This window comes from Salminus brasiliensis, chromosome 12 (genome assembly GCF_030463535.1).
Source record: "Salminus brasiliensis chromosome 12, fSalBra1.hap2, whole genome shotgun sequence".
In the NCBI taxonomy this organism is placed as follows: domain Eukaryota; kingdom Metazoa; phylum Chordata; class Actinopteri; order Characiformes; family Bryconidae; genus Salminus; species Salminus brasiliensis.
In genome coordinates this window covers 30504880-30524829 of record NC_132889.1, presented here as the reverse complement: position 1 = coordinate 30524829, position 19950 = coordinate 30504880, and the positions used below count along the sequence as shown (strand labels likewise).

The 19950-nt window shown below is 40.1% G+C and overlaps 1 protein-coding gene across 1 annotated transcript in view; it reads right to left on the bottom strand.

The window, feature by feature from the left end:
- Positions 1 to 3340: 3340 nt before the first annotated feature.
- The window catches only part of crhr1 (corticotropin releasing hormone receptor 1), a 178728-nt gene continuing 162118 nt past the window's right edge, over positions 3341 to 19950 (bottom strand). The window contains exon 14 of the mRNA XM_072692993.1: positions 3341 to 13308. Within this exon, the coding sequence (XP_072549094.1) occupies positions 13168 to 13308 (141 nt within the window). The 3' untranslated portion in view covers positions 3341 to 13167. The remainder of the gene's footprint in view (positions 13309 to 19950) is intronic.

Sequence of the window (19950 nt, the reverse complement as noted above, 5' to 3'; positions counted from 1 at the left end):
CAGAGTGATTGGAGTTACAGAGCATGTTAAGGAGACCACAGCAGAAGTGGGTTTCCCTATTGCCTTAATATGCTCAATATGTATTGTAAATGTGTTCTGTAGGTATTACATTTCTATTGGTCGTCACAGAATACAGATTATAGGATTTGTTATATAGGAGTATTCATCACTTCTGTTTCTTATTCTGCTCAACTCTGGTTAAAACATGATATTGCTGTATTCAGGAGTTAGTGAATGGTGAATGAACAGAAACTTCATGGACAACAGATGCTCTCTTTCAGGGAGCAAAGGGCAAAAGAAACAAGCATGTTCCCACAAAGTTTACACAGTTATGTGACTGAACCATGTCGTTCATGGAACACCAAGTACCAGATGCTTCATGGCTTGAAACCATGAAACTAATGTAAAGCATACGCCCAAACACAGATGACCCCACAGGGCTCAAAACTCTGCTTTCTCTCTCTGTTTCATCCTAGGCCTGTTAGTTCTTTGCGTACTTATCAAACAAATGCTGATTCTGGCTTTACCTTCTTGTTTTGTCCTTTTTGTTCTTGGATCTGTGGACACTTTTCATTTTAACTGTTACACGCCTAGGACTAGCACTGTCATTATGTTGTACTTTTGCAATGTTATTCTGTAATAAATATAGTTTATTAGATGTGTAATGAATTACACTGAAGAGAGAACAGGGCAGAACAAAGCTTTTTGATTTCATAATCATAAACACATGAGCATGATTATTATTATTTTACAATGTGCTTATCTCTGCTTTAGAAGTTTATGACCAATTCAGCAGTGAGCAGAGGTGAGGGTTAATTGTCACAGATGAAGAGGCTAGCTGTAGCAGTGACTAAGTGATTCAATGCATGTGTATGTTGTTAAACCAAACATGATTAGTGAAATGAGGCAAACAGGAAATATCGGCACAATAAACTATTGTCATATTTACAGTGTTTACATGCCTATTCTATATTCGTGCATATTCTGCTAATTCTGCACTGAACATTCCCTTCTTTATTTTCTCCACTTTGGAAAAGCACTTCCAGTGGTGACTCTTGTGACATTTTTGGCAGCACAACATTTTAACCAGAGATGGGAAACCAGTGTTGACAAATTGGGTGTTGAAGAGGTGGAGTAATGGGGCATTGAGGAGTTAGGGGTGAAGTAATGGAGAGTTGAGAAGATGGGGTGGATTGGTGAAGTGTTGATGTGATGGGGTGGAGTAATTGGGTATTGAGGAGATGTTGGGGTGTTGATTAGATGGGATGGAGTAATAGTTGGTGAGATTGGGTGGATTAATGGGGTATTGAGGAGATGGGGTAGAGTAATGGGCGTTGAGGAGATGGGGTGGAGTAATGAGCGTTGAGGAGATGGGGTAGAGTAATGGGCATTGAGGAGATGGGGTAGAGTAATGGACGTTGAGGAGCTGGGGTAGAGTAATGGGTGTTGAGGAGATGGGGTGGAGTAATGGGCATTGAGAAGTGTCTAAAAGTGATTGACAAGAGGTTAATGTAAACACAGGCATATTTCACTGTTTATTTGAATTAGCAAAAAGGGAGGGAACACCTAATGCTCCTAATGTCTAAAGGGTTTAGCAAACAATGATCTTTTGCCTCCAATTCACCAAGTTCATTTCTGGCCATAGAACCACACTGGGCATCATCATGGCTTTTACTGCTACCTACCATATGGTGGTCCTGAAAATGACCCCATTAATATGTTTAATATCTTACCTTTTAGCCACCACCACACCTCAGGAAGGAGATGTCGGACGCTGTGTAAACAGAGGCTGCTGAAAAGTTTCTGTAGTCACTGACTACAATTAGTGTGGAATTAAAGAATCTTTAAATGGGTTCTTAATCGCTTGCTTGTAATTATAGTTAGCTTGTCAAAATCAATGAGCAAATTGGGGTAATTATCTAAAGTGCTTAATTCTAACGTGCAGTTAAAGGGAGAAGAAAGACTATGCATAGATATTATAAACAAGAACGTTTAGACTAAAGATCAATCTATCTGTCGAACTAGACACACTGTGAGATGACCTTTCTGTCGCATTTAATATATGCCACTTCCCATTATACTGATATGTGATTATCTGTAGCCTGTGTATCTCAATTCTGAACATAATAGCACTCATTCTGTATAAAGTATTTACTGTATATCATAAATCTATACATCTCTGCTAATATGAAGATGTAAACTTTGCTTTCCGCACCTACCACTGAGCGACCTACCACATAGACACAAGGTTAGTTGTAAAGGCTGTAACAGTGAGATCAGTAAAAACACAATTACTTCATGCAGTTCAGTATTGATTGTACCAGAAAAGATTCCCAGCCTAAATACATATAAATATGATTTATTCACTGATAATAAAAACTGTTAAAACGTTAAAAATTATTTTAGTTCGACAGCATCTATATAGTATATAAAATAATGCTATACAGAGTTACGCTCTATTATATGGAATTATGTGTATTATATGGAGTTATGCTCTGTTATATGGAGCTATGCTCTGTTATATGGAGTTATGTCTATTATATGGAATTATGTGTATTATATGGAGTTATGCTCTGTTATATGGAGCTATGCTCTGTTATATGGAGTTACGTCTATTATATGGAGTTATGCTCTGTTATATGGAGTTGTGTCTATAATGAGTTATGTCTGTTATATGGAGTTATGTCTACTATATGGACCTATGCTCTGTTATATGGAGTTATGTCTATTATGTGGAGTTATGCTATGTTATGTGGAGTTATGTTCTGTTATATGGAGTTATGCTCTGTTATATGGAGTTGTGTCTATTATGTGGAGTTATGTTCTGTTATATGGAGTTATGCTCTGTTATGTGGAGTTATGCTCTGTTATATGGAGTTGTGTCTATTATGTGGAGTTATGTTCTGTTATATGGAGTTATGCTCTGTTATATGGAGTTGTGTCTATAATGAGTTTTGCTCTGTTATATGGAGTTATGTCTATTATATGGAGCTATGCTCTGTTATATGGAGTTATGTTCTGTTATATGGAGTTATGCTCTGTTATATGGTGTTATGCTGTATTATATTGAGTTATGCTCTATTATATGGAGTTATGCTATGTTCTATGGAGTTATGTCTATTATATGGAGTTATGCTCTTTTATATGGAGTTATGTCTATTATATGGAGTGATGCTCTGTTATGTGGAATTGTGTCTATAATGAGTTATGTCTGTTATATAGAGTTATGCTGTATTATATGGAATTATGTATATTTTATGAAGTTATGCTCTGTTATATGGGAGTTATACTGTTTTATATGGAGCTATTTCAGCGGCAACACACCACACTAGTCAGAGGAGATAAAAAATCAAGATTTAATGCACAACTCGATAAGCACTACATCATATGTCTTGAGGCCTTCAAGGATTTGGATTTTGTACAAATTATATACAGGTCCTCAATCCTGTCAAACATCAAACTGCTGGAACAGATGGAACAGGTAAACAAATGCAATAAACAGAATGTTCCTTAAGCACTGCAGAAGGTGAAATGATGGCGAGGCTTTTGTACAGAACCACAGAATTAGAAACAAATGACACGTTTCTCATCTGTTTGTCCATATCTGAATCTGAATCCACACACTTTGGACCTCAGTTTGCTATACTGTGAGTTCTGACACTTGTGTGCCTGTGTGCCTCAGAACTCTCTTTTTTTCTTTAAATAATGTGATAAATATATATTTTCTGTGCCATAAACATTTAAATAAATATTTTTCTATGTACACCTTCACAATATGGACGAACACAAAACAAACAAAAAATAAAAACACATTTGGACATCGTAGATACAGCTGCAATGACTGAAATTGGCCAGGGACTTGTATGTTCTCATGTCTGCTGGAGACACAAGAAGCAAAACCGAAAGAATGAAACAGTGAAGACAGCAGCAGCTTTGCATTAGTTGTTGTTTTTTTTTTAATGGAAATAATGGTGGAAGTGAGGACAGGCTCATAATCGCACCTCGTAAGTGAACCTTACTGACATGACTCTACGATGACGAGCGTTACGCTTATTAGAAAGAAACTGATGTAGTTTTGCCAAACCTTGACATACAGCCTACAGAACTACGGCTAACAAATCTGATACAGACACTGACCCTAGCATAAACGGGAGTTCTACTGAACTACGGATCATATGCATATACTTGGCATCTTTGTGTTGTCAGCTAGAACATGGTCAAGTGTTAATATTTAGCTGGAGGCGCCTATCTGAATGTTAGGACCACTGCTTTCACTCCCTCCTCTTCTCTCTGTGTGAAGCAAATGAGCAATCGTTGGGATAGTCTCTCTAAGAGCTTTGAGCGCGTTGTATATAGGTTTATTGTAGATGTTTGAGAGCATTGACGACAGCACTGTTCTTTGGAATAATGGCTGTCTGCTGCTAGCGCTTGGTGGCTGCCTGACCCACTTACCAAAAAAGTACTTGGATGAAACCTGGTTGAGACATAACTCACACAGCAGATTTCACACCTTCACAGTAGGCATAGAGATTTGACATCGTTGGATTTGATTCTCAGGAATGGGTGCCCTTTGTGAAGACGAACAAGTGACAATCACTTAACCATTCATCCCTGTCACATTACAAAAAATGGGATAGGGTTGTATGTGACAGGCTTATGCTAAATGTCTGAAAGTCTTTTTATGCTAGCGTACACTATTCTACAAGATGATTTGATGTAGGAACAGGGTTGAAACACTGAGCTTGACAAGCCTGATCTGACAGGAAACATGTTTTAATATATGGCCAAGTAGGAAAACATTGACCTCTATTTGAAGTATGTGGGTGAAAATATATTGATGATGTCGCTTTCTTAAAATAAGGACAGAAAGATCAAACCATTATTTTGTACAGGGGAAATGACAGTGTCATGGAGCTGAAAAGGGGACTGAGGGACAACAAAAAAAAATAGAAACTAGAAAAAAATATATAGAAATGTATTATAATGTAAACTAAAAAATACCATTTTTAGGTAATTTTATCAGTCTACTCATATAAGATGTCAATCAGTACCAAATTCATCGGGAACACAAGCTTTAATTGAACTACAGCTAGTGGGTGATTAGTGTGTGGGGGAGGGGAAGGTTATGTAAACCTTAGCTGTAGGATCTTGTCATTTTTCTTGTCCCAATAGAAGCGTTTCTGATCGGATCATAAACAGCCTCAGCAACTTTAGCTGTTAGGTGTAGGGTCTTCTTATGATTGTGTAGTTAAACGTGTAAGGATAGGTGAAAGTATTGCTGATCGGATCATAAATGACCACAGCATCATAGGAAGGGAGGTTCCTGGATAGTGGGTGATTGGGGTATAGGGGAAGAGAGTGGGCTGGGCCTTATGTGTCACTCCAGTTGTTAGGTGCATAATTTTCTCATCTTCCTGTATTATGCCTATTAACCATATGTCTTAGGGACTTAAAGGGCACCAAATCCTGAGAATCGCTCTTCTACCAACAAATATTGGCACACTCCTTTGATTAAACAGTGCTGTTTTTTATCTCTTAAATACTTAGCTTTATGTGGTCATGAGAAAACTTTGGTATCAGTAAGAGCAGGAATATCAACAGGGCTACTCGGCTCCTGGTAACAAGTGATATATAGTCACACTAATATCTAATTTAGACTTTCAGAAGGTTAATGTCTTTGATAAAGGCCGTACAGCCTTTTAATTGTTGGCTTCCTGCCATTTCTTTACAACGCCGTGGCCATCTGAACCGTTTTCCATTAAAGTGCTATAAATAAACAACAAAGTCTGATGAACTGAATCGAGGAGAGAGAGAAAGAGAAAAAGAGAGAGAGAGAGAGAGAGAGAAAGAGATGAGAGCGCTGCTTTGTGAGGCTTCCAGCTCATGATGCTGAATCAAACCCTCCTCACATGCCCTCTAGCAGCTTTCACATTTGCTGGCAAACAGTTCCATTTGACACACCAACAATAGCTCAAGTATCTCCAGCTTTCCCCACTCATGTTTTCTCAATCTTTTATCCATCTGTACATGAGACTCGACGGAACTCTCCACTGACACAGCCGTGCATGATGAGGTTTCCTTTCCAATTGGAAAAAAAAATTGGATTAATTTAGAGCCAGCCAATAAACATGAAGATTCTGTTTTACCCATGAATTCCCAAGAAAAATATACATTTCGCCAGGAATTTGGGTCAGATTTTGACAAGCCATTTCGGAGATAATAAAAGGGCCCAAACAGACACATTAAAACAAATTTGCTGTGACTGCATTCCCGTCCTTCGGCGGATGCAGCTTCAGTGGAAAGGCGATTAACTTTAAATGCCAATAAAATGCTTTGCTTTTATATAAAAACCAAAGACACAATCACACAGAGTGTTGTGTTTGTGACTCTAAATGGCAGATTATAAAATGTAAAACAAAACATTGTATAAAATGAATGTAGAAGGCAAATCTAACTACCACTAAAGGCAGATACGCACATAGCACCTCTGCATGGTGTGAGTGATACAGTGATGGTACAGCTTGCAGGCATTTAGATATTCATTAGACATTCATTACGTACAGATATGCTTTGATTAAATGGATAAATGGTCTAATAAGTTGAACTGAATTGAATAATTCAGTTATAAATGAATGAATAATAAATGAATTGAACTTTGATTCAAAATCAAAAGCAAATTTGATAGCAAATCAGCATGTTTACCCTTGCTGATTAAGTAATCATCTCAAATCTGTAGCTCTACCATTTAAGTCAAGAAAAAGAGAAGAACATGTTGACAAATGCTAATTAATAGTTTCTGTTTGCAAATTTCTGACAATAACATTATATGATTATGCCATATAGTAGACTTGCTATAGAGACAGCTGTAGAGGGTATGGAGATATGCATGTAACGTCACGGAGTCACTGTGGCCATGCTCATTGCTTGAGCAAGGCGGACTAATATTTACAGAGATGCGTTCAGAGTGCCATTATTGTGCGATATATACTCATCAAATGCCTCTCAGCCAATCACATTGTGAGGTTGAAACTAACTGTGATACAATAAAGTTTTTGCAATATTTAGATATTTTCATATTTTTAGTTTATTTTAGAATGTATCTAAAATGTATCTTTATAAATTATAGAATTTATTTAGAATTTTCTTAATGGACAGTTTCATAACTAGCATGTAAGAGGTGGATGGAAAACCAATATTAGTTAACTAGTATTTGTTGTGATTAGCCGTGACTACTTTCTAGATACGAGAGACTCTCTAGTCGTTTATGGGATGCATCTAGTACACACTAGTTCCAACCCGTTAATGCAGCCTGTGTGAACACCCTGACTTGTAAACATGAGCAGAAGGGACTTTTTTGTTATCTTATCCATGTCACTCACATCATGAGGAGGCAGTATGTGCCCAGTATGAACCCAGCCTAAAATGACTCTACTTAACCAGATTATACAGTGAGCAAGGCAAGTTGCTATATTCTGTCAGGCTATTCAAGGGCCTAGCTGAATCCACAGCACTATACCGTAATCTAAAGAATGCTGAGATGCTTAAAGAAGAATAGAGACACAGCTATCTGTCCTGAGGCAGTATCTGATTAGCACTGCTCTTTATCTTCAGTGGCGTTGGGCTGACTGCACAGTTACTGGAGTTAACTGAAGTTCTGAGTTGTCAGCAATGGGTAGTCTTTGGCTCAGGTTTTGCATTTCGACTAGTTGCGTTGGTCCCCCAAACGTCATCTCAACTCATTCCAAGCAGATTCCTGTATGTAGTGTGATTTCTTTAAAGGGGGATGCCTATTTTGCAACAAACTTTTGTAGCCCCAGCCTGGGGCTTGTTTACCTAGAGCACCGGAGGTCCATCTTTACAACCATTTGAAACGGTGTAGAAAGAACTCTCACTACCATTTCACAGTGCTCCTGGGGAAGCCCGGCTTTTGTGGGAAGAGATTGTGCTGTGGATATCGTGTTTAGAGTACGGCCCCGTCAGTTCCAATTCCTTGCAACATATTTGTTCAAGTGGAAAACTTCTCCCAGCTTCACAATGCCAGTTTGAACACTGTTTGATGGAATGATTCTGCTCTTTTCAGTTCCTCCTACCCTGATCTGTCAAAAAGCAACTCTTTATTCCCCTCTGGAAAGTAAGGAATGCATGCAATGTGTGTCAAAATACTGGGCTGGCTGTCAGTGAACTATATGCCAATGACACGGGACAGTGGCCACGAAAGCGTCGAAAGAACATCACTGTATTTTTTCCATTCAGAGGCAGGTGTGTCAGAGAAGATGCTATTTCTTTGCACTGTGGACAGGATAGACCAAACGTACATAATCCTAAATCTAAGAGTCTAAGAGAGCTACTGAAAGATCTCTGCTGAGTTTAGCTCCAACATTAATCCAACACACCAGATCCAAGTAATAAAGGCCTTCTAAAGGGCATCTAAATATTAGAACCAGGTGTGCTGGATCTGGACTCTCCAGGTTGGTGGGTCTTCAGGGCCAGGACTGGATGTTGGTCTTTCTGCGCAAAGCATAATCCTAGCAAGGGTTTCATCAGTAGCAGCAGATCCTTCATTTGCTTCATTTATTATCATTGATAGGTTTGATGTCACAGCGGGACATAAGTGACTTATTCTAATATTCTATTTGTTCACAGACGAGTTACACAGATATGCTACTCAAGCACTGCTTAACTATTTGTATATGTAATACATTCATTTGTAACACATTGAACTAATGATTGATTGCACATTCACAGCAAAGTAAGCCTACTTCAGTGCACTCTTAACAATAAAGGTGCTTCAAATGGCTTGCTGAGTGATGCCACAGAGGAACCACTTTTCTCATTCACCAGTATGTTCCTAAGAATTTTCTTAAATTTGTTTAAAAAAAAAGTCCTAACAGAAAGTCTATGTCCAATTCATGATGTGTCTTTAAAGTGCAGAATTGTTCACAGCTCTGCTTTTATAATGATGGATTCCATTGTCCTTGTAAACTGAACAAATCCCCAAAAAACACTGGTGAATGTCAGAAACTTGGAAAATGTATAAGGCCCAACAATTGTAATAGAGATGTGTAAGTGTGAAGAACCATTTACCATTTTTCTCCCACTTTGATACTGCCAGTTAACCCATTCATATGTACTTCCACCTAACACTTTTGCAATGCTCTTGACATAAAATGAGTAAGAACTAAACACGTCTCTTCCGATAGTGCTGAGTCCCCAGCTCTGCCGCACCAGCTAACAGATGCCTGTGCCGGCTAACATCACTTAAGAGCCACCAGAAGAGAGAGCATGGCCAATTGTGCTCTCTTTTAGACTCGGGCTGCTGATGGCAAAGCGCGCCATAGTGGTAGCGCATTAGACCCATGAGCCACTCAGAGGATCCCCAGTGTCCAATCTTTAAATTTGTAAAAAAGAAAAACATTTAAATCAAGTGATTTTTTACACATCCCTACAAACACACTTTGTTATGAATCCAAAAGTAGTTCTTCTATGGCATGGCTTAATAAAACCATTTGAAGCACCTTTATTTTCAAGAGTGTGACCTTTTTTTTAATCTGTGATGCAGCCTAGGCTGTGAAAGCCATTTACCTTTGCCTTCACGTTTACCTGTACCGTTCTCTCAATGGTTTATGATTAGTATGGGTTAGGAAGGCAAAACTGGTCCTAGATCTCAGTAGACAGGCAACGGCAGCCCAGAGCCATTTTATGGATCTTTCTTCTGGTTTTAACCACTGTATTTTATCAAAATATTAATAATAAGAATACAAAAACACTGTAGAAGATGACACTATCCACAATGAACACGAAAACTGCTCTCCAATCCACAGTAATTGACACTTGTGCTATGTGCCTGCACAAGTAGCCAGTGTGATAAATGTCAAAATGTGTTTCAGTTTCTGTACACAATGATACGGTGTTAAGGCTGTTACACTGTGAGAGAGGGTCTACTTAAATTCAAAGCAAAACTGCCCACTGCTCTCACTGCTGTGTGGTTTCAATTGTTTTTGGAGAAGCCCTGTCTTCACATCTATCTTGCCCTGTCCTAGCCTAGCCTTGTTTCGAGAGGTGGCTTTTCCTGCGTTCATCTTGTTAGTGCGCTGGTAATTCCATGAATTGGTATCATTAAAGTGCAGCTAAACAGGGAGATGGATGCTAACAGAATACATTCAGTCACCTGTGTGTCTGAGCTTCTTACAAAGGCTCTGCAATTGGATCCTTCACTTTTTTGTCATATAATAAGCTTTTTATTTCGTTAGCGCTCCTTCTCTTAGCTTCTCTTTCCTTTTTTGGATGTGCCTTAGAAACCTTCAGCTAACCAGGTGGGAAAGCACTTCATTGATGTTCAAGCTTCTCTCTGCTCTCGTTCCCCTGGGGTGCTCAAAGAGCGTGTGAAGTCCCAGGGCTGGCCTGGATAACAGAGAAAAGAGTTGGATGGAGCTAGTTTGGAAAGACGATATGCCGGAAAGGCCTACATTTCACAGTTTGAAAAACACAGACGGCAATTTCCTCTGTTTAGTGCTTCCGTAGCATTATATACTCTTTGCCTATTCCTACAAGCAGAGCTGGAATATGTCGAGTCTCTAAAAGTGCTTTGGATCTTGAGATCAGCTTAGCTTTATCGATTATGCAGCGGTATGATTAGGTTGATGATAAAACACGATGTCTGAAATGGTTATGTATGTATGGATGGGAACACCTCAAGTGTAACAAGAGAGATGTGAGTGAAAGGACTGATTACATGTTTGTAGACACAATGGTGGGGAATGGTGCAAAATAACTGTTGACAGTCACTGAAACATCAGTCAAACATTTTCTCTACATTTCTGTATGAATTAAGATGTAAACAAAGCCATTCAGAGAGGTTGTATATTGGGTGGTTGGTTAGTGTAGTGGATAACAACACTGTCCTCCCTGTGGCAGACTAGGGTTTGAGTTCCTGGCTAGGCAAGCCCACCACATAATGCTACACCAATAAGAGTCATTGTGCAAGACTTTTGACTCTACATTTGCTCAGCTGTTCACAGTGATTTCTGATAAAAAAAAATAGCCTTAAAAATAAAGGTGCTTCAAAGGGTTTTCTTGAGCTGTGTTGGTTCCTTAAAGAAGAACCATGTTTATAATAGAGAAGTGTGAGGGTAAAGAACCTTTTGAAGGTCTTAAGAACCTTCACCTCATAAAAAGGTTCACCAATTTACAGGTTTTTACACAGGTTTTTCACAGGTCTATTACAAACATGCCTATTCTTTATGAAACCAAAAGGAGTTGTTTTATGGCGTCACTCTCTGAAGAACCATCTGAAGCACCTTTTTCTTATTTGTAATATTGTATTAGACAAAATTGTGTGGTTTTGAGAGACGTTTTTGGCCTAAAATGTATATAGATTGTTCTATTCATCGTGGAGATGTACATGCATGACACTGTAAGACAAAATAGTCCTCAAACTGTTGGTATGATTGTTTTGGATAGTACATGCAGTTAATATAGATGGCATAGACACTGCAGCCCCGTACCACCACTGCAGGGAAATCCTACTTGATAACATTCTCTACAATAAAATATTTCATCACTCTGAATGACTTTGTTTACACCTCAATGACTCAATTATGCAGATTTTTTAATTGGTGGAAATATTTAATTCAAGCTTTGTTATATGAAGATTATACTGTTGGTCTTCTGTGAAAACCTCAAATAACCCTTTTATGAATACTCATGAATTAAGAAGCTCACAAACAATATGACAGTCTGTGTGCTACAGTGTTGTTAGAGCTGCCTCAGCTGATCTCTTTCTGAATTCCCTAATTGAATTGTATAAACATTCAGACTTGGGCACTTTGAGGACAAACTAGTGTGGTGGCTTAACACACTTCCAATATCTCTAATGACTAACTAAAAAATCTAAACTTAACTTGTTTACATTTAGGCTCTGTTCCTCTTCTTTAATTTGTTTACTGTTTATTTCCATCTGCCGGTTAGAACTTCCTCTATCACATGCTGTTTTAGGATTGGGAGGCTTTTGATAACTAAGAGCTAAGCCATTGCTGGGATTTAAACTTATGATCTCCTCACACTTGATGAGCAGCAGGTGATGGTACATGGTTTCACAGCTCTGGAGTGGTGCAACTGCCTAACTGCCTGCTTATCATGAGACATAAGATCATAAGTTTCAATCCCATCAACACTACAGCTCTCCATGGCCAGGAATCACAGGAATAAGACGGACTTCCCAACAACAACTTAAAATGTATTGTTGACCAAACTGAGATGCAGACTAAGTAGCTAGGTTGAGTCTGTAAGCAGTTACTTTAGCATGTTAAATTGGCCTGATTTTAAATTGCTTACAGTGTAGCAAAGGGAATGACATGGTGGATGTCTACAGACATGAAATCAGTCCGTATACTAATGGCCAGTAGTTTAAGCTGCAGTAGTTTCATATTTGAAAGACAGCCAGCTAAACAGCCATTGGGCTGTATATATATACCCATGGTGACACTCTACTTGAGAAGTGCTGCAGTAACAGTGAAAGATTTATCCCAGATGGACATCAGCAAGAGTCTTCCATTGCTGGCCACACGTGTGTGCAGTTTGATGAGAGAGCAACCGTCCACGTTGGTGAAATGATTTGATTTGAAACCTGCAGTAATTTGACACATTTCTCCTCAAAGCTCCCGCTCTCCATTATCCTGATCCAACAGGTCTGCCAGCGAAGCCCGGGCCAGCAGCGAAAAGCCTCCCGCTGAGAAAATCACACGCGCACTGGGAGAGCCCACCAGGGAAAAAGAAAATGAAATTAAACTTTGATCATTTCTACCTGATAGTCTCCATCATAGTGTTTCTCTTGGAGCCAGGCATCTCCGTCCTTTATTCTGCACAGTATGATTGAGTCCGGCCCTCTCGCAGTGATCAGAGAGTGGCTCCGCTCCACGCTCGCTTCCTCTTCTCTCCAGTCTCGCCACCGTCCCGCTAGGTTGAGCCTTTAACTCTGTGTACACTGTGCCCTCCCCCCAGTTTGTAGAGGCGTTGCTCAGTTGAAAGGCCTCGTACCCTGTTTGGACCGCAGCTGTTCCCTGGGTTTGCTTGAGGGAGTGGAGGGTTAGCTGTAGTTAGCAAGGGTAGGGGGGAGGTTGGGGGTGTGTAGTAAAAGTAAAGGTTTTTGGTGGTTGAGATCAGTTGAGATCAGACGGCAGACGACTGCTTGATGCTGTGGAAGCTGACCCGAGTGGGAGAGGTGGGGATGGACATGGCCCGGGCCACCCGCGCTCGAATGGAGTGCTTGTCCTGCCAGCGGTGCCAGCGCTTCCGGACTGCTGAGCGTACCTGGGGAGATAATGATGAATCTGCTGTCAGCCTCAGTGCTACAGTAGTACTACTGAGCATGATTAGCAAAAGTATTGAAATCTGATGTGGAGCTGCATGATATGGACAAAACACTGGTAGTGTGATCATTCTGCTAGAAATTGGGGTTGCAACATGCCTTTGATTACGAACTTGTGATATGTTGAAAATGCACAGGTGAATCAGTACTGTGACATGATTAAAGGCTGGTCAGCACTGTTTTGATTGAATGAAGATATTTGACAAATATATCCAACATATCTGTGTCGGTATCAGATGATAATCAGGGTTTTAATATTGGTATCATTTTAAGGAATGCATAATTAATATCTATAACCACCATGTTTTTCCTCATTCACCTCACAGTATTTGTATTTTTAATCCTTTTTGGGGAAATTGTGGAACATGGTTGGAATATTAAAGAATGAACCCACACAATCAAAAGAGGACACAAAAAAAGGTCTGGAAAGACAAACTGCAGCAAAAGAAAACTGAATTGAGTTCCATATCCGTAAGAAACAGAAGAGGTTGGAGATTTGGAGAGTTGGAGATACTTGTGAAATTCTTGAAATGTGTTTTGGATTTTTAGCTTTCGTTCCAATGTGCCTTCTTTCATAACTTCTTGTCCATAGGCAGGACATTACAGAGTCCACCACTTTCTGCCAAATATCAAACACAAGCTTTTCAGAACTCTGAGACCAGTTAGCCAGCCCCAGGCCACACTGAGTTTTTTCTTCTTTAGGCTTGGGATGTAAAAAACAAAGGCAGGAGAATTTCACAGAATCCCTCCAGCTCAGAGCGGCAGGCAGACACTTTGAGGTCTCAGTGCTACACAAGCCTTGGTGTTTCAGGGGTTTGGGGGTATTCACATCTGCACAGTCCTGGAACTTTTACTTCCCAGAAGAGCCAAGACATGACTTACATACTAAAACACAGGCTAATTGTAACAGCATGGGAATATATAGTGTGCTTCTTACAACCACTTAACATAACAGAGAAACAGAGAGGTTTAGTTATGTAGGCCAAGTGTACAAACAGCACTAATGAGAGTTTAGCTTTGGAAGGGTGGATATCATCCGTGGGTGGATTATGAAGCAATCATTTTTGGTCCTATGCTAAAATCTGCCCCTATTATTAAGAGGACATTTAAAGGTTTATTTTATTCATTCTTGTTTTATTGTTCAGATTTATTTGGGAGTAAATCCTAAAGTCTAATTCTAATTATTATTATTATAATTCTAATTTGAATTATTATGTTCCTTTATTATTAAGTCCTCCATTTACAGCATCAGAGTGTACCTTGTGCTTGTTTGACCTCCTTGTTTATCAGCTGTTAATATGTCTACATGGTTCATTCATGATTGAGCTGTTAAGAGCCTGATTAAGCAGTTTAGGGTCTGGATTGTATCTACACTGTGTGGACAAAAATATTGGGACACATGCTCATTCATCGTTTCTTCCTAAATCAAGGGTAATAAAACAGGGTTTATCCTGCTTTTGTTACAGTAACTATTTCAGCTGTCCAGGGAAGAAGGCTTTGTGCTAGATCTTGGAAGAACATTGCTGTAAGAATTTGATTGCATTTAGCGACAAGAGCAATCACCACTCAGGCTCATCTTCAACTCCCCAACTCATCCCAATCGTATTGGATGGAGCACCGTCATTCCAGAGAACACAGTTCAGTTGGTACCTTCATGTTCATCTGCTCCAGAGATCCCTATTCTATTGTCAGAACTTATTTACAGCTTAAAGTAGTTGAATACATTCATTAAAAGGGGTGTCCATAAACATTTGAACATATAGCGAATAAAATAAAATATAAAAAATAAAATGGATCCCCACTGCGTTCAGAACCAATTTTACTTTCCTGCTTAAAAAGATCCACCGCCTTGGAGATTTAGATGTATGAACAGATGCTCCTGCAGGTCGTTACATGGATCAGGCATGTTAAATTAGGGCTGGAGCTTAAGTCTGCTGAGAGGTAGATCACTAAGACCAGGATCACCCTACCCTGACCTACATGGTTCTCTTCCAATGGACCATTTTCAGCCCCTATGGTTTGAAGTCACCCTTGACCATTTAAAACAGACTAATCATCTGCATGACTGTGTGCAGATATAGAAAAATGCATCCCACTTACACTTGTTTTGAATGTGGTCAAGATCATTTAACCATCTCCAAATGTGGTTGGAGTGTGTTTACACTGGGCTTTTCATGCAATCAAGTGAAACATGAGAGTGGTCTGATCACTGAAAATGCATATTGATGCAAGATGTAAACAGGCCATTGCCCTGCAAACAAATGTAATCTTAACAAGCCAGAAAATCTTGGTTATTAACAATAGAATCTGATTTCTATTTAGAGATTAACAAACTAGACAGGATTTTAAATCATTAGACCTTTAGAAAGGGTGGGTTCTTCCAGGGTAAAGGCAGTAGTTCTCTATAGAACCATAACAACTCAAGATCTATAGACACAAGTCCCCCTAGTGTTACTACAACAGATTTGACCACATGACACATGGACTTAAGACCAAGATGTTAGCAGCAGACCATAATTCATCTAAGCTGTGAGGTGGGGCCTCCATGAATCGCAGCAGTGTTAAGTGTTCATGGCCCTGTCGCCAGTTCACTGGTTGGTCTTTCTCGAAGCACTTTTGAAAAGTACTGAAGAAAGCATTCCAGAAAACACCTGCCTGATGTTTTGGAGATGCTCTGACCAGCCATCACAATTTGGCTGTTGTCAAAGTGGCTCAAATCCTTTTGCTTGCCCATTTTTCCTGCTTTTAACACATCATCACCTTCAAGAACGGCTGTTTACTTGCTGCCAAATATATCCTATCCCTTGACAGATACCACTGTAGATAAAGATGATCAATGTTTTTTTACTTCACTTGTCAGTTGTGCTATGGTTATGGCTGATATGTGTATTTTAAGAATTTAATAGGACAGATGCCTGGCTTTATGTAGCCTTAAAGACATTCTCAATTCTGATAATACAGTAATTAAAATTACATTACTACATAATTACTACTTTAAATTGAAATAAAAGTAGCAATAATACCTCAAACCAGTGAAATGTTGAAGATTATACAATAATCTTATGCAGAAGAACATCTTATAAAATGTAATTATGGAACCAAAATCAGTTTTTAACACTGATCCTTTGCAATATAGCTATTTTCTTTTGATATATGGATTTACAGCAGTATATGACTGGGGCTTGAACCTCATTTTAAGACAGCTATGACTACAACAGAAGAGGATCCATCATGAACACTGTACTATGTTTGTGTCCTTTTGCCAAAAGAACATGTGCTAACATGATAAATTAGGTTAGCTAAGGCCTGTGCCAGAAACATTTCCTTCATACATCATTCATTCAGTATATCCATATTAATATCTAAAAGTCATTGGAGGCCAGAAAAGAAGGGGAAGAAAGAGTACTAATTATATTTCAGGGTATGCTTTTTTTGGATTACATTAGTTTCCTATGGGGTGTGAAGGAAAACGGCAGCTCAATTTCCATGTGACCTTTAAACGCGTCCTCAGCGGCTGAGGTCGTAATGGAGAATACACCTATCTGTAAAGCCTGTTCTCCATGGTGAAGAGATGGTTGACAGATATGTTGGCAAGCAGATGGACACGATCCAATTCTTTTGGTAGACCATGCCCTTTTACTTTGGTTTGGTCATTTTTCTTTTAAGGCTTAGCGTTACGCTTTGCGACACGGGGCTGGTCCTAGATAAGCAGAAAAAAGGCCAGCTTTTGCTGTGAGCTGATCTAATATGTCAAGTCAAATGGTTAACATTTCGTCATCTATACCGCTGTCACATGCAGAAAGGCCAGCAAATTCAGCAGGACGTCTTTGGATATTTAGCAAGGAGTTAGCACAGAAACCGGCGCGCTCCTGACAGCATAATCTATAGCCGTTACAATCTGGGGCGTGTTTGTTTAAGTGGATGTGCGTACAGTCGGGTTTAAACGTGTTTGAAAGGCAACATCACAGTGTGCTTTAGGCACTGGCACAGTGAAGGTGCTTTATTGGATCAATGAGCTGCCAGCCCCTTTAAAGGCCTTCGTCCCAGCAAATCGATGCGAAGGATGTCATGATGAACATTAACCTGCCTTTGTCTTCATCCCGCTCATCGCCTCCTCCTTGGAGGCCTTGTCTTTGAAACAATCCGCAGAGAAATTTCTCCTGCCACTCAAACTCACAGGCACGACTTGGAATTCTTGCCACTGCTTTGCTGTCAAGCTTGCAGACACTTGAGATATAGGCAGAACCTCCGTCGTGCGTCTTGCCAAGACAATAGTCTGTCTGCTGCCAAATTTCAGCTTTCTGACTCAGCTCTACAAAAGCAAATGGTAGCAGCCAGATATGTGAGCAAATGGCCGAGCGCCACTGTTAACAGAGCAAGACTTTATGAATCACTAGATTCACTGGAGAGACGATCAGAAGATCAGATGAGTGATTCTTCATGTGCTTTTGGAATGACTGCTGAATGACTGCTTGTCATTCAGATGCTTGTGGACTGGACGCTTAATCCGGTCTATGTTACAATGGCTTTGGCAGAACCTGAACCCAAGACAAGTACCACCAATCTGTATGGACCTGTTTACACCTGGCATCGACAGCATAAACACTCCCAAGATGCACTGTGACCGGATTACGGATTAAGGTTGTGTGTCCGAAACGGTCAAAAAGGTGCTATAATGCTCATGTGAGACACTTCATCATATTCTTATGAAGAGTCTTACTGGAGCATTGTAGCACCTTTCATCAGAATTCATACCTGCAAGTAAAAGGTGATGTTGCTGAAACAGATAAAAGGTGCTGCTATAATGCCCCAAAGGTCACGTGTAAAGATCATAAAAGTTGCTACATTGCTCACATGAGACACTTGTTTTAGCACCTTTCATCTGTTTCAGCCAAATGACCTTTTCTTTTCAGGCACCAATTCTGCAGGTGATAATCGTTTGTCTAAATTTACCCAGAAGCGTACTATGAAAACCCAGTGGGGCTGTAAAGATGTTAATACTTAGTTTATAAGGTTACAGTAGCTAAACATTTGTTTAATCTCTGGCATTGAACTAATACTTTAGTACAGAAGCGAAGTACAGTTTTGAATTTTTCATCCATGCAATCAGCAAACAAATGTCACATTAAGGGATCCAAAGAAAAACGCTCATTACGCTATGCCTTACAACCTAACTCTTACTATGCACTACTATAAAAACAGGCCTTGGCGACTGTATATCAATGATGACTGACATGTAACTCAATGGCAGTGCTTGTTAAGTTATTTGTTAACTTCCCCTAGCTAAAATCCATCATCCATAATGTCCTAACCACAGTAGACGCCCTCATTGTCCTCTTTTTTGAAAACCAAGATAGGGTCACCCTAATGACCGATTTATGCAGAGTCAATGCAGAGATGGCTTCTGCCTAGATCCGTCTGCGTCACTCTGCAGCCAAAATACCAGTCTGTGGTGAGGGGTGTTCTTAATGCCACTGTGTCGACTCTCTTGGCATATTACAAATAATGGCGACTGAAACTGAGCAGATTTGACTCGCCAATAACCTGACTGAATATTCTCCCCCATCACATGCAATGCTCCTGACACTGGGAGGGTCTTTTCAGATACATGCAGTCAGCCAGAGCATCTATTTGATGCAAAGTCACAGAGCAACCAAAGTGCTTGGCCAGCAGACGCCAGCAGACGCCAGTGCCCAGTATCGCACTGGAGTGATGTGGGGAGAAAGGGGCATCGGGGCAGTGGTGGCTCAGCGGTTAGAGCGCCGGGATATCGATAACAGGGTTGTGGGTTCGATTCCCGGGCTCGGCAAGCTGCCACTGTTGGGCCCTTGAGCAAGGCCCTTTACCCTCTCTGCTCCCCGGGCGCTGGAGTTGGCTGCCCACCGCTCTGGGTGTGTGTGTGTACTCACTGCCCCTAACACGTGTGTGTGTGTGAGTGTGTTCACTACCAGATGGGTTAAATGCGGAGGACACATTTCGCTGTACAGTCCACACTGTACAGTGACGAATACGTGCACCTTTATCACCTTTTATCACCTTTTATCAACCCACCCTTGAGAAAGAGAGCAAGGACAATTGTCGGCTGTTGATGGCTACCATCATACCTGAGATTTGAACTAGCGACCCTCTGGTCATAGAGACAGCGCCTTATTCTGCTGGACCACTCGCGAGAGAAGACATCAGAAAAAAAGGAAAGTCTGTATGGCCACTAAACCGACTGAGGCAGAGGGAGGATGATTTTTTTTTTTTGTGCTTGTCCGGCCACAGAGAGACAGACTGGGAAATGTCTGTAGATTTGATGATTCGGTTCATCAAGTGCAGCCATTTATCTCACATTGGAGTACGCACAAACCATGAGCCATGTAAGTGGCATTACTGGGAAGATGTGCATCAAGCTACGGCGTGGGGGCTGTGGTTACATAAAGTGTAGGCTACAGAGTGTAGCAGTGTAAATTGGCTCTAAGTCAATACATGTGATTTAGCTGTAATAAGCTTTAAGCCAGCTTATTTTGAGATATCATAGTCATGTTTTCATATGTACTGTAAATAGCAAATTCAGAATTAAGACTAGCCCTGTCTCCTGA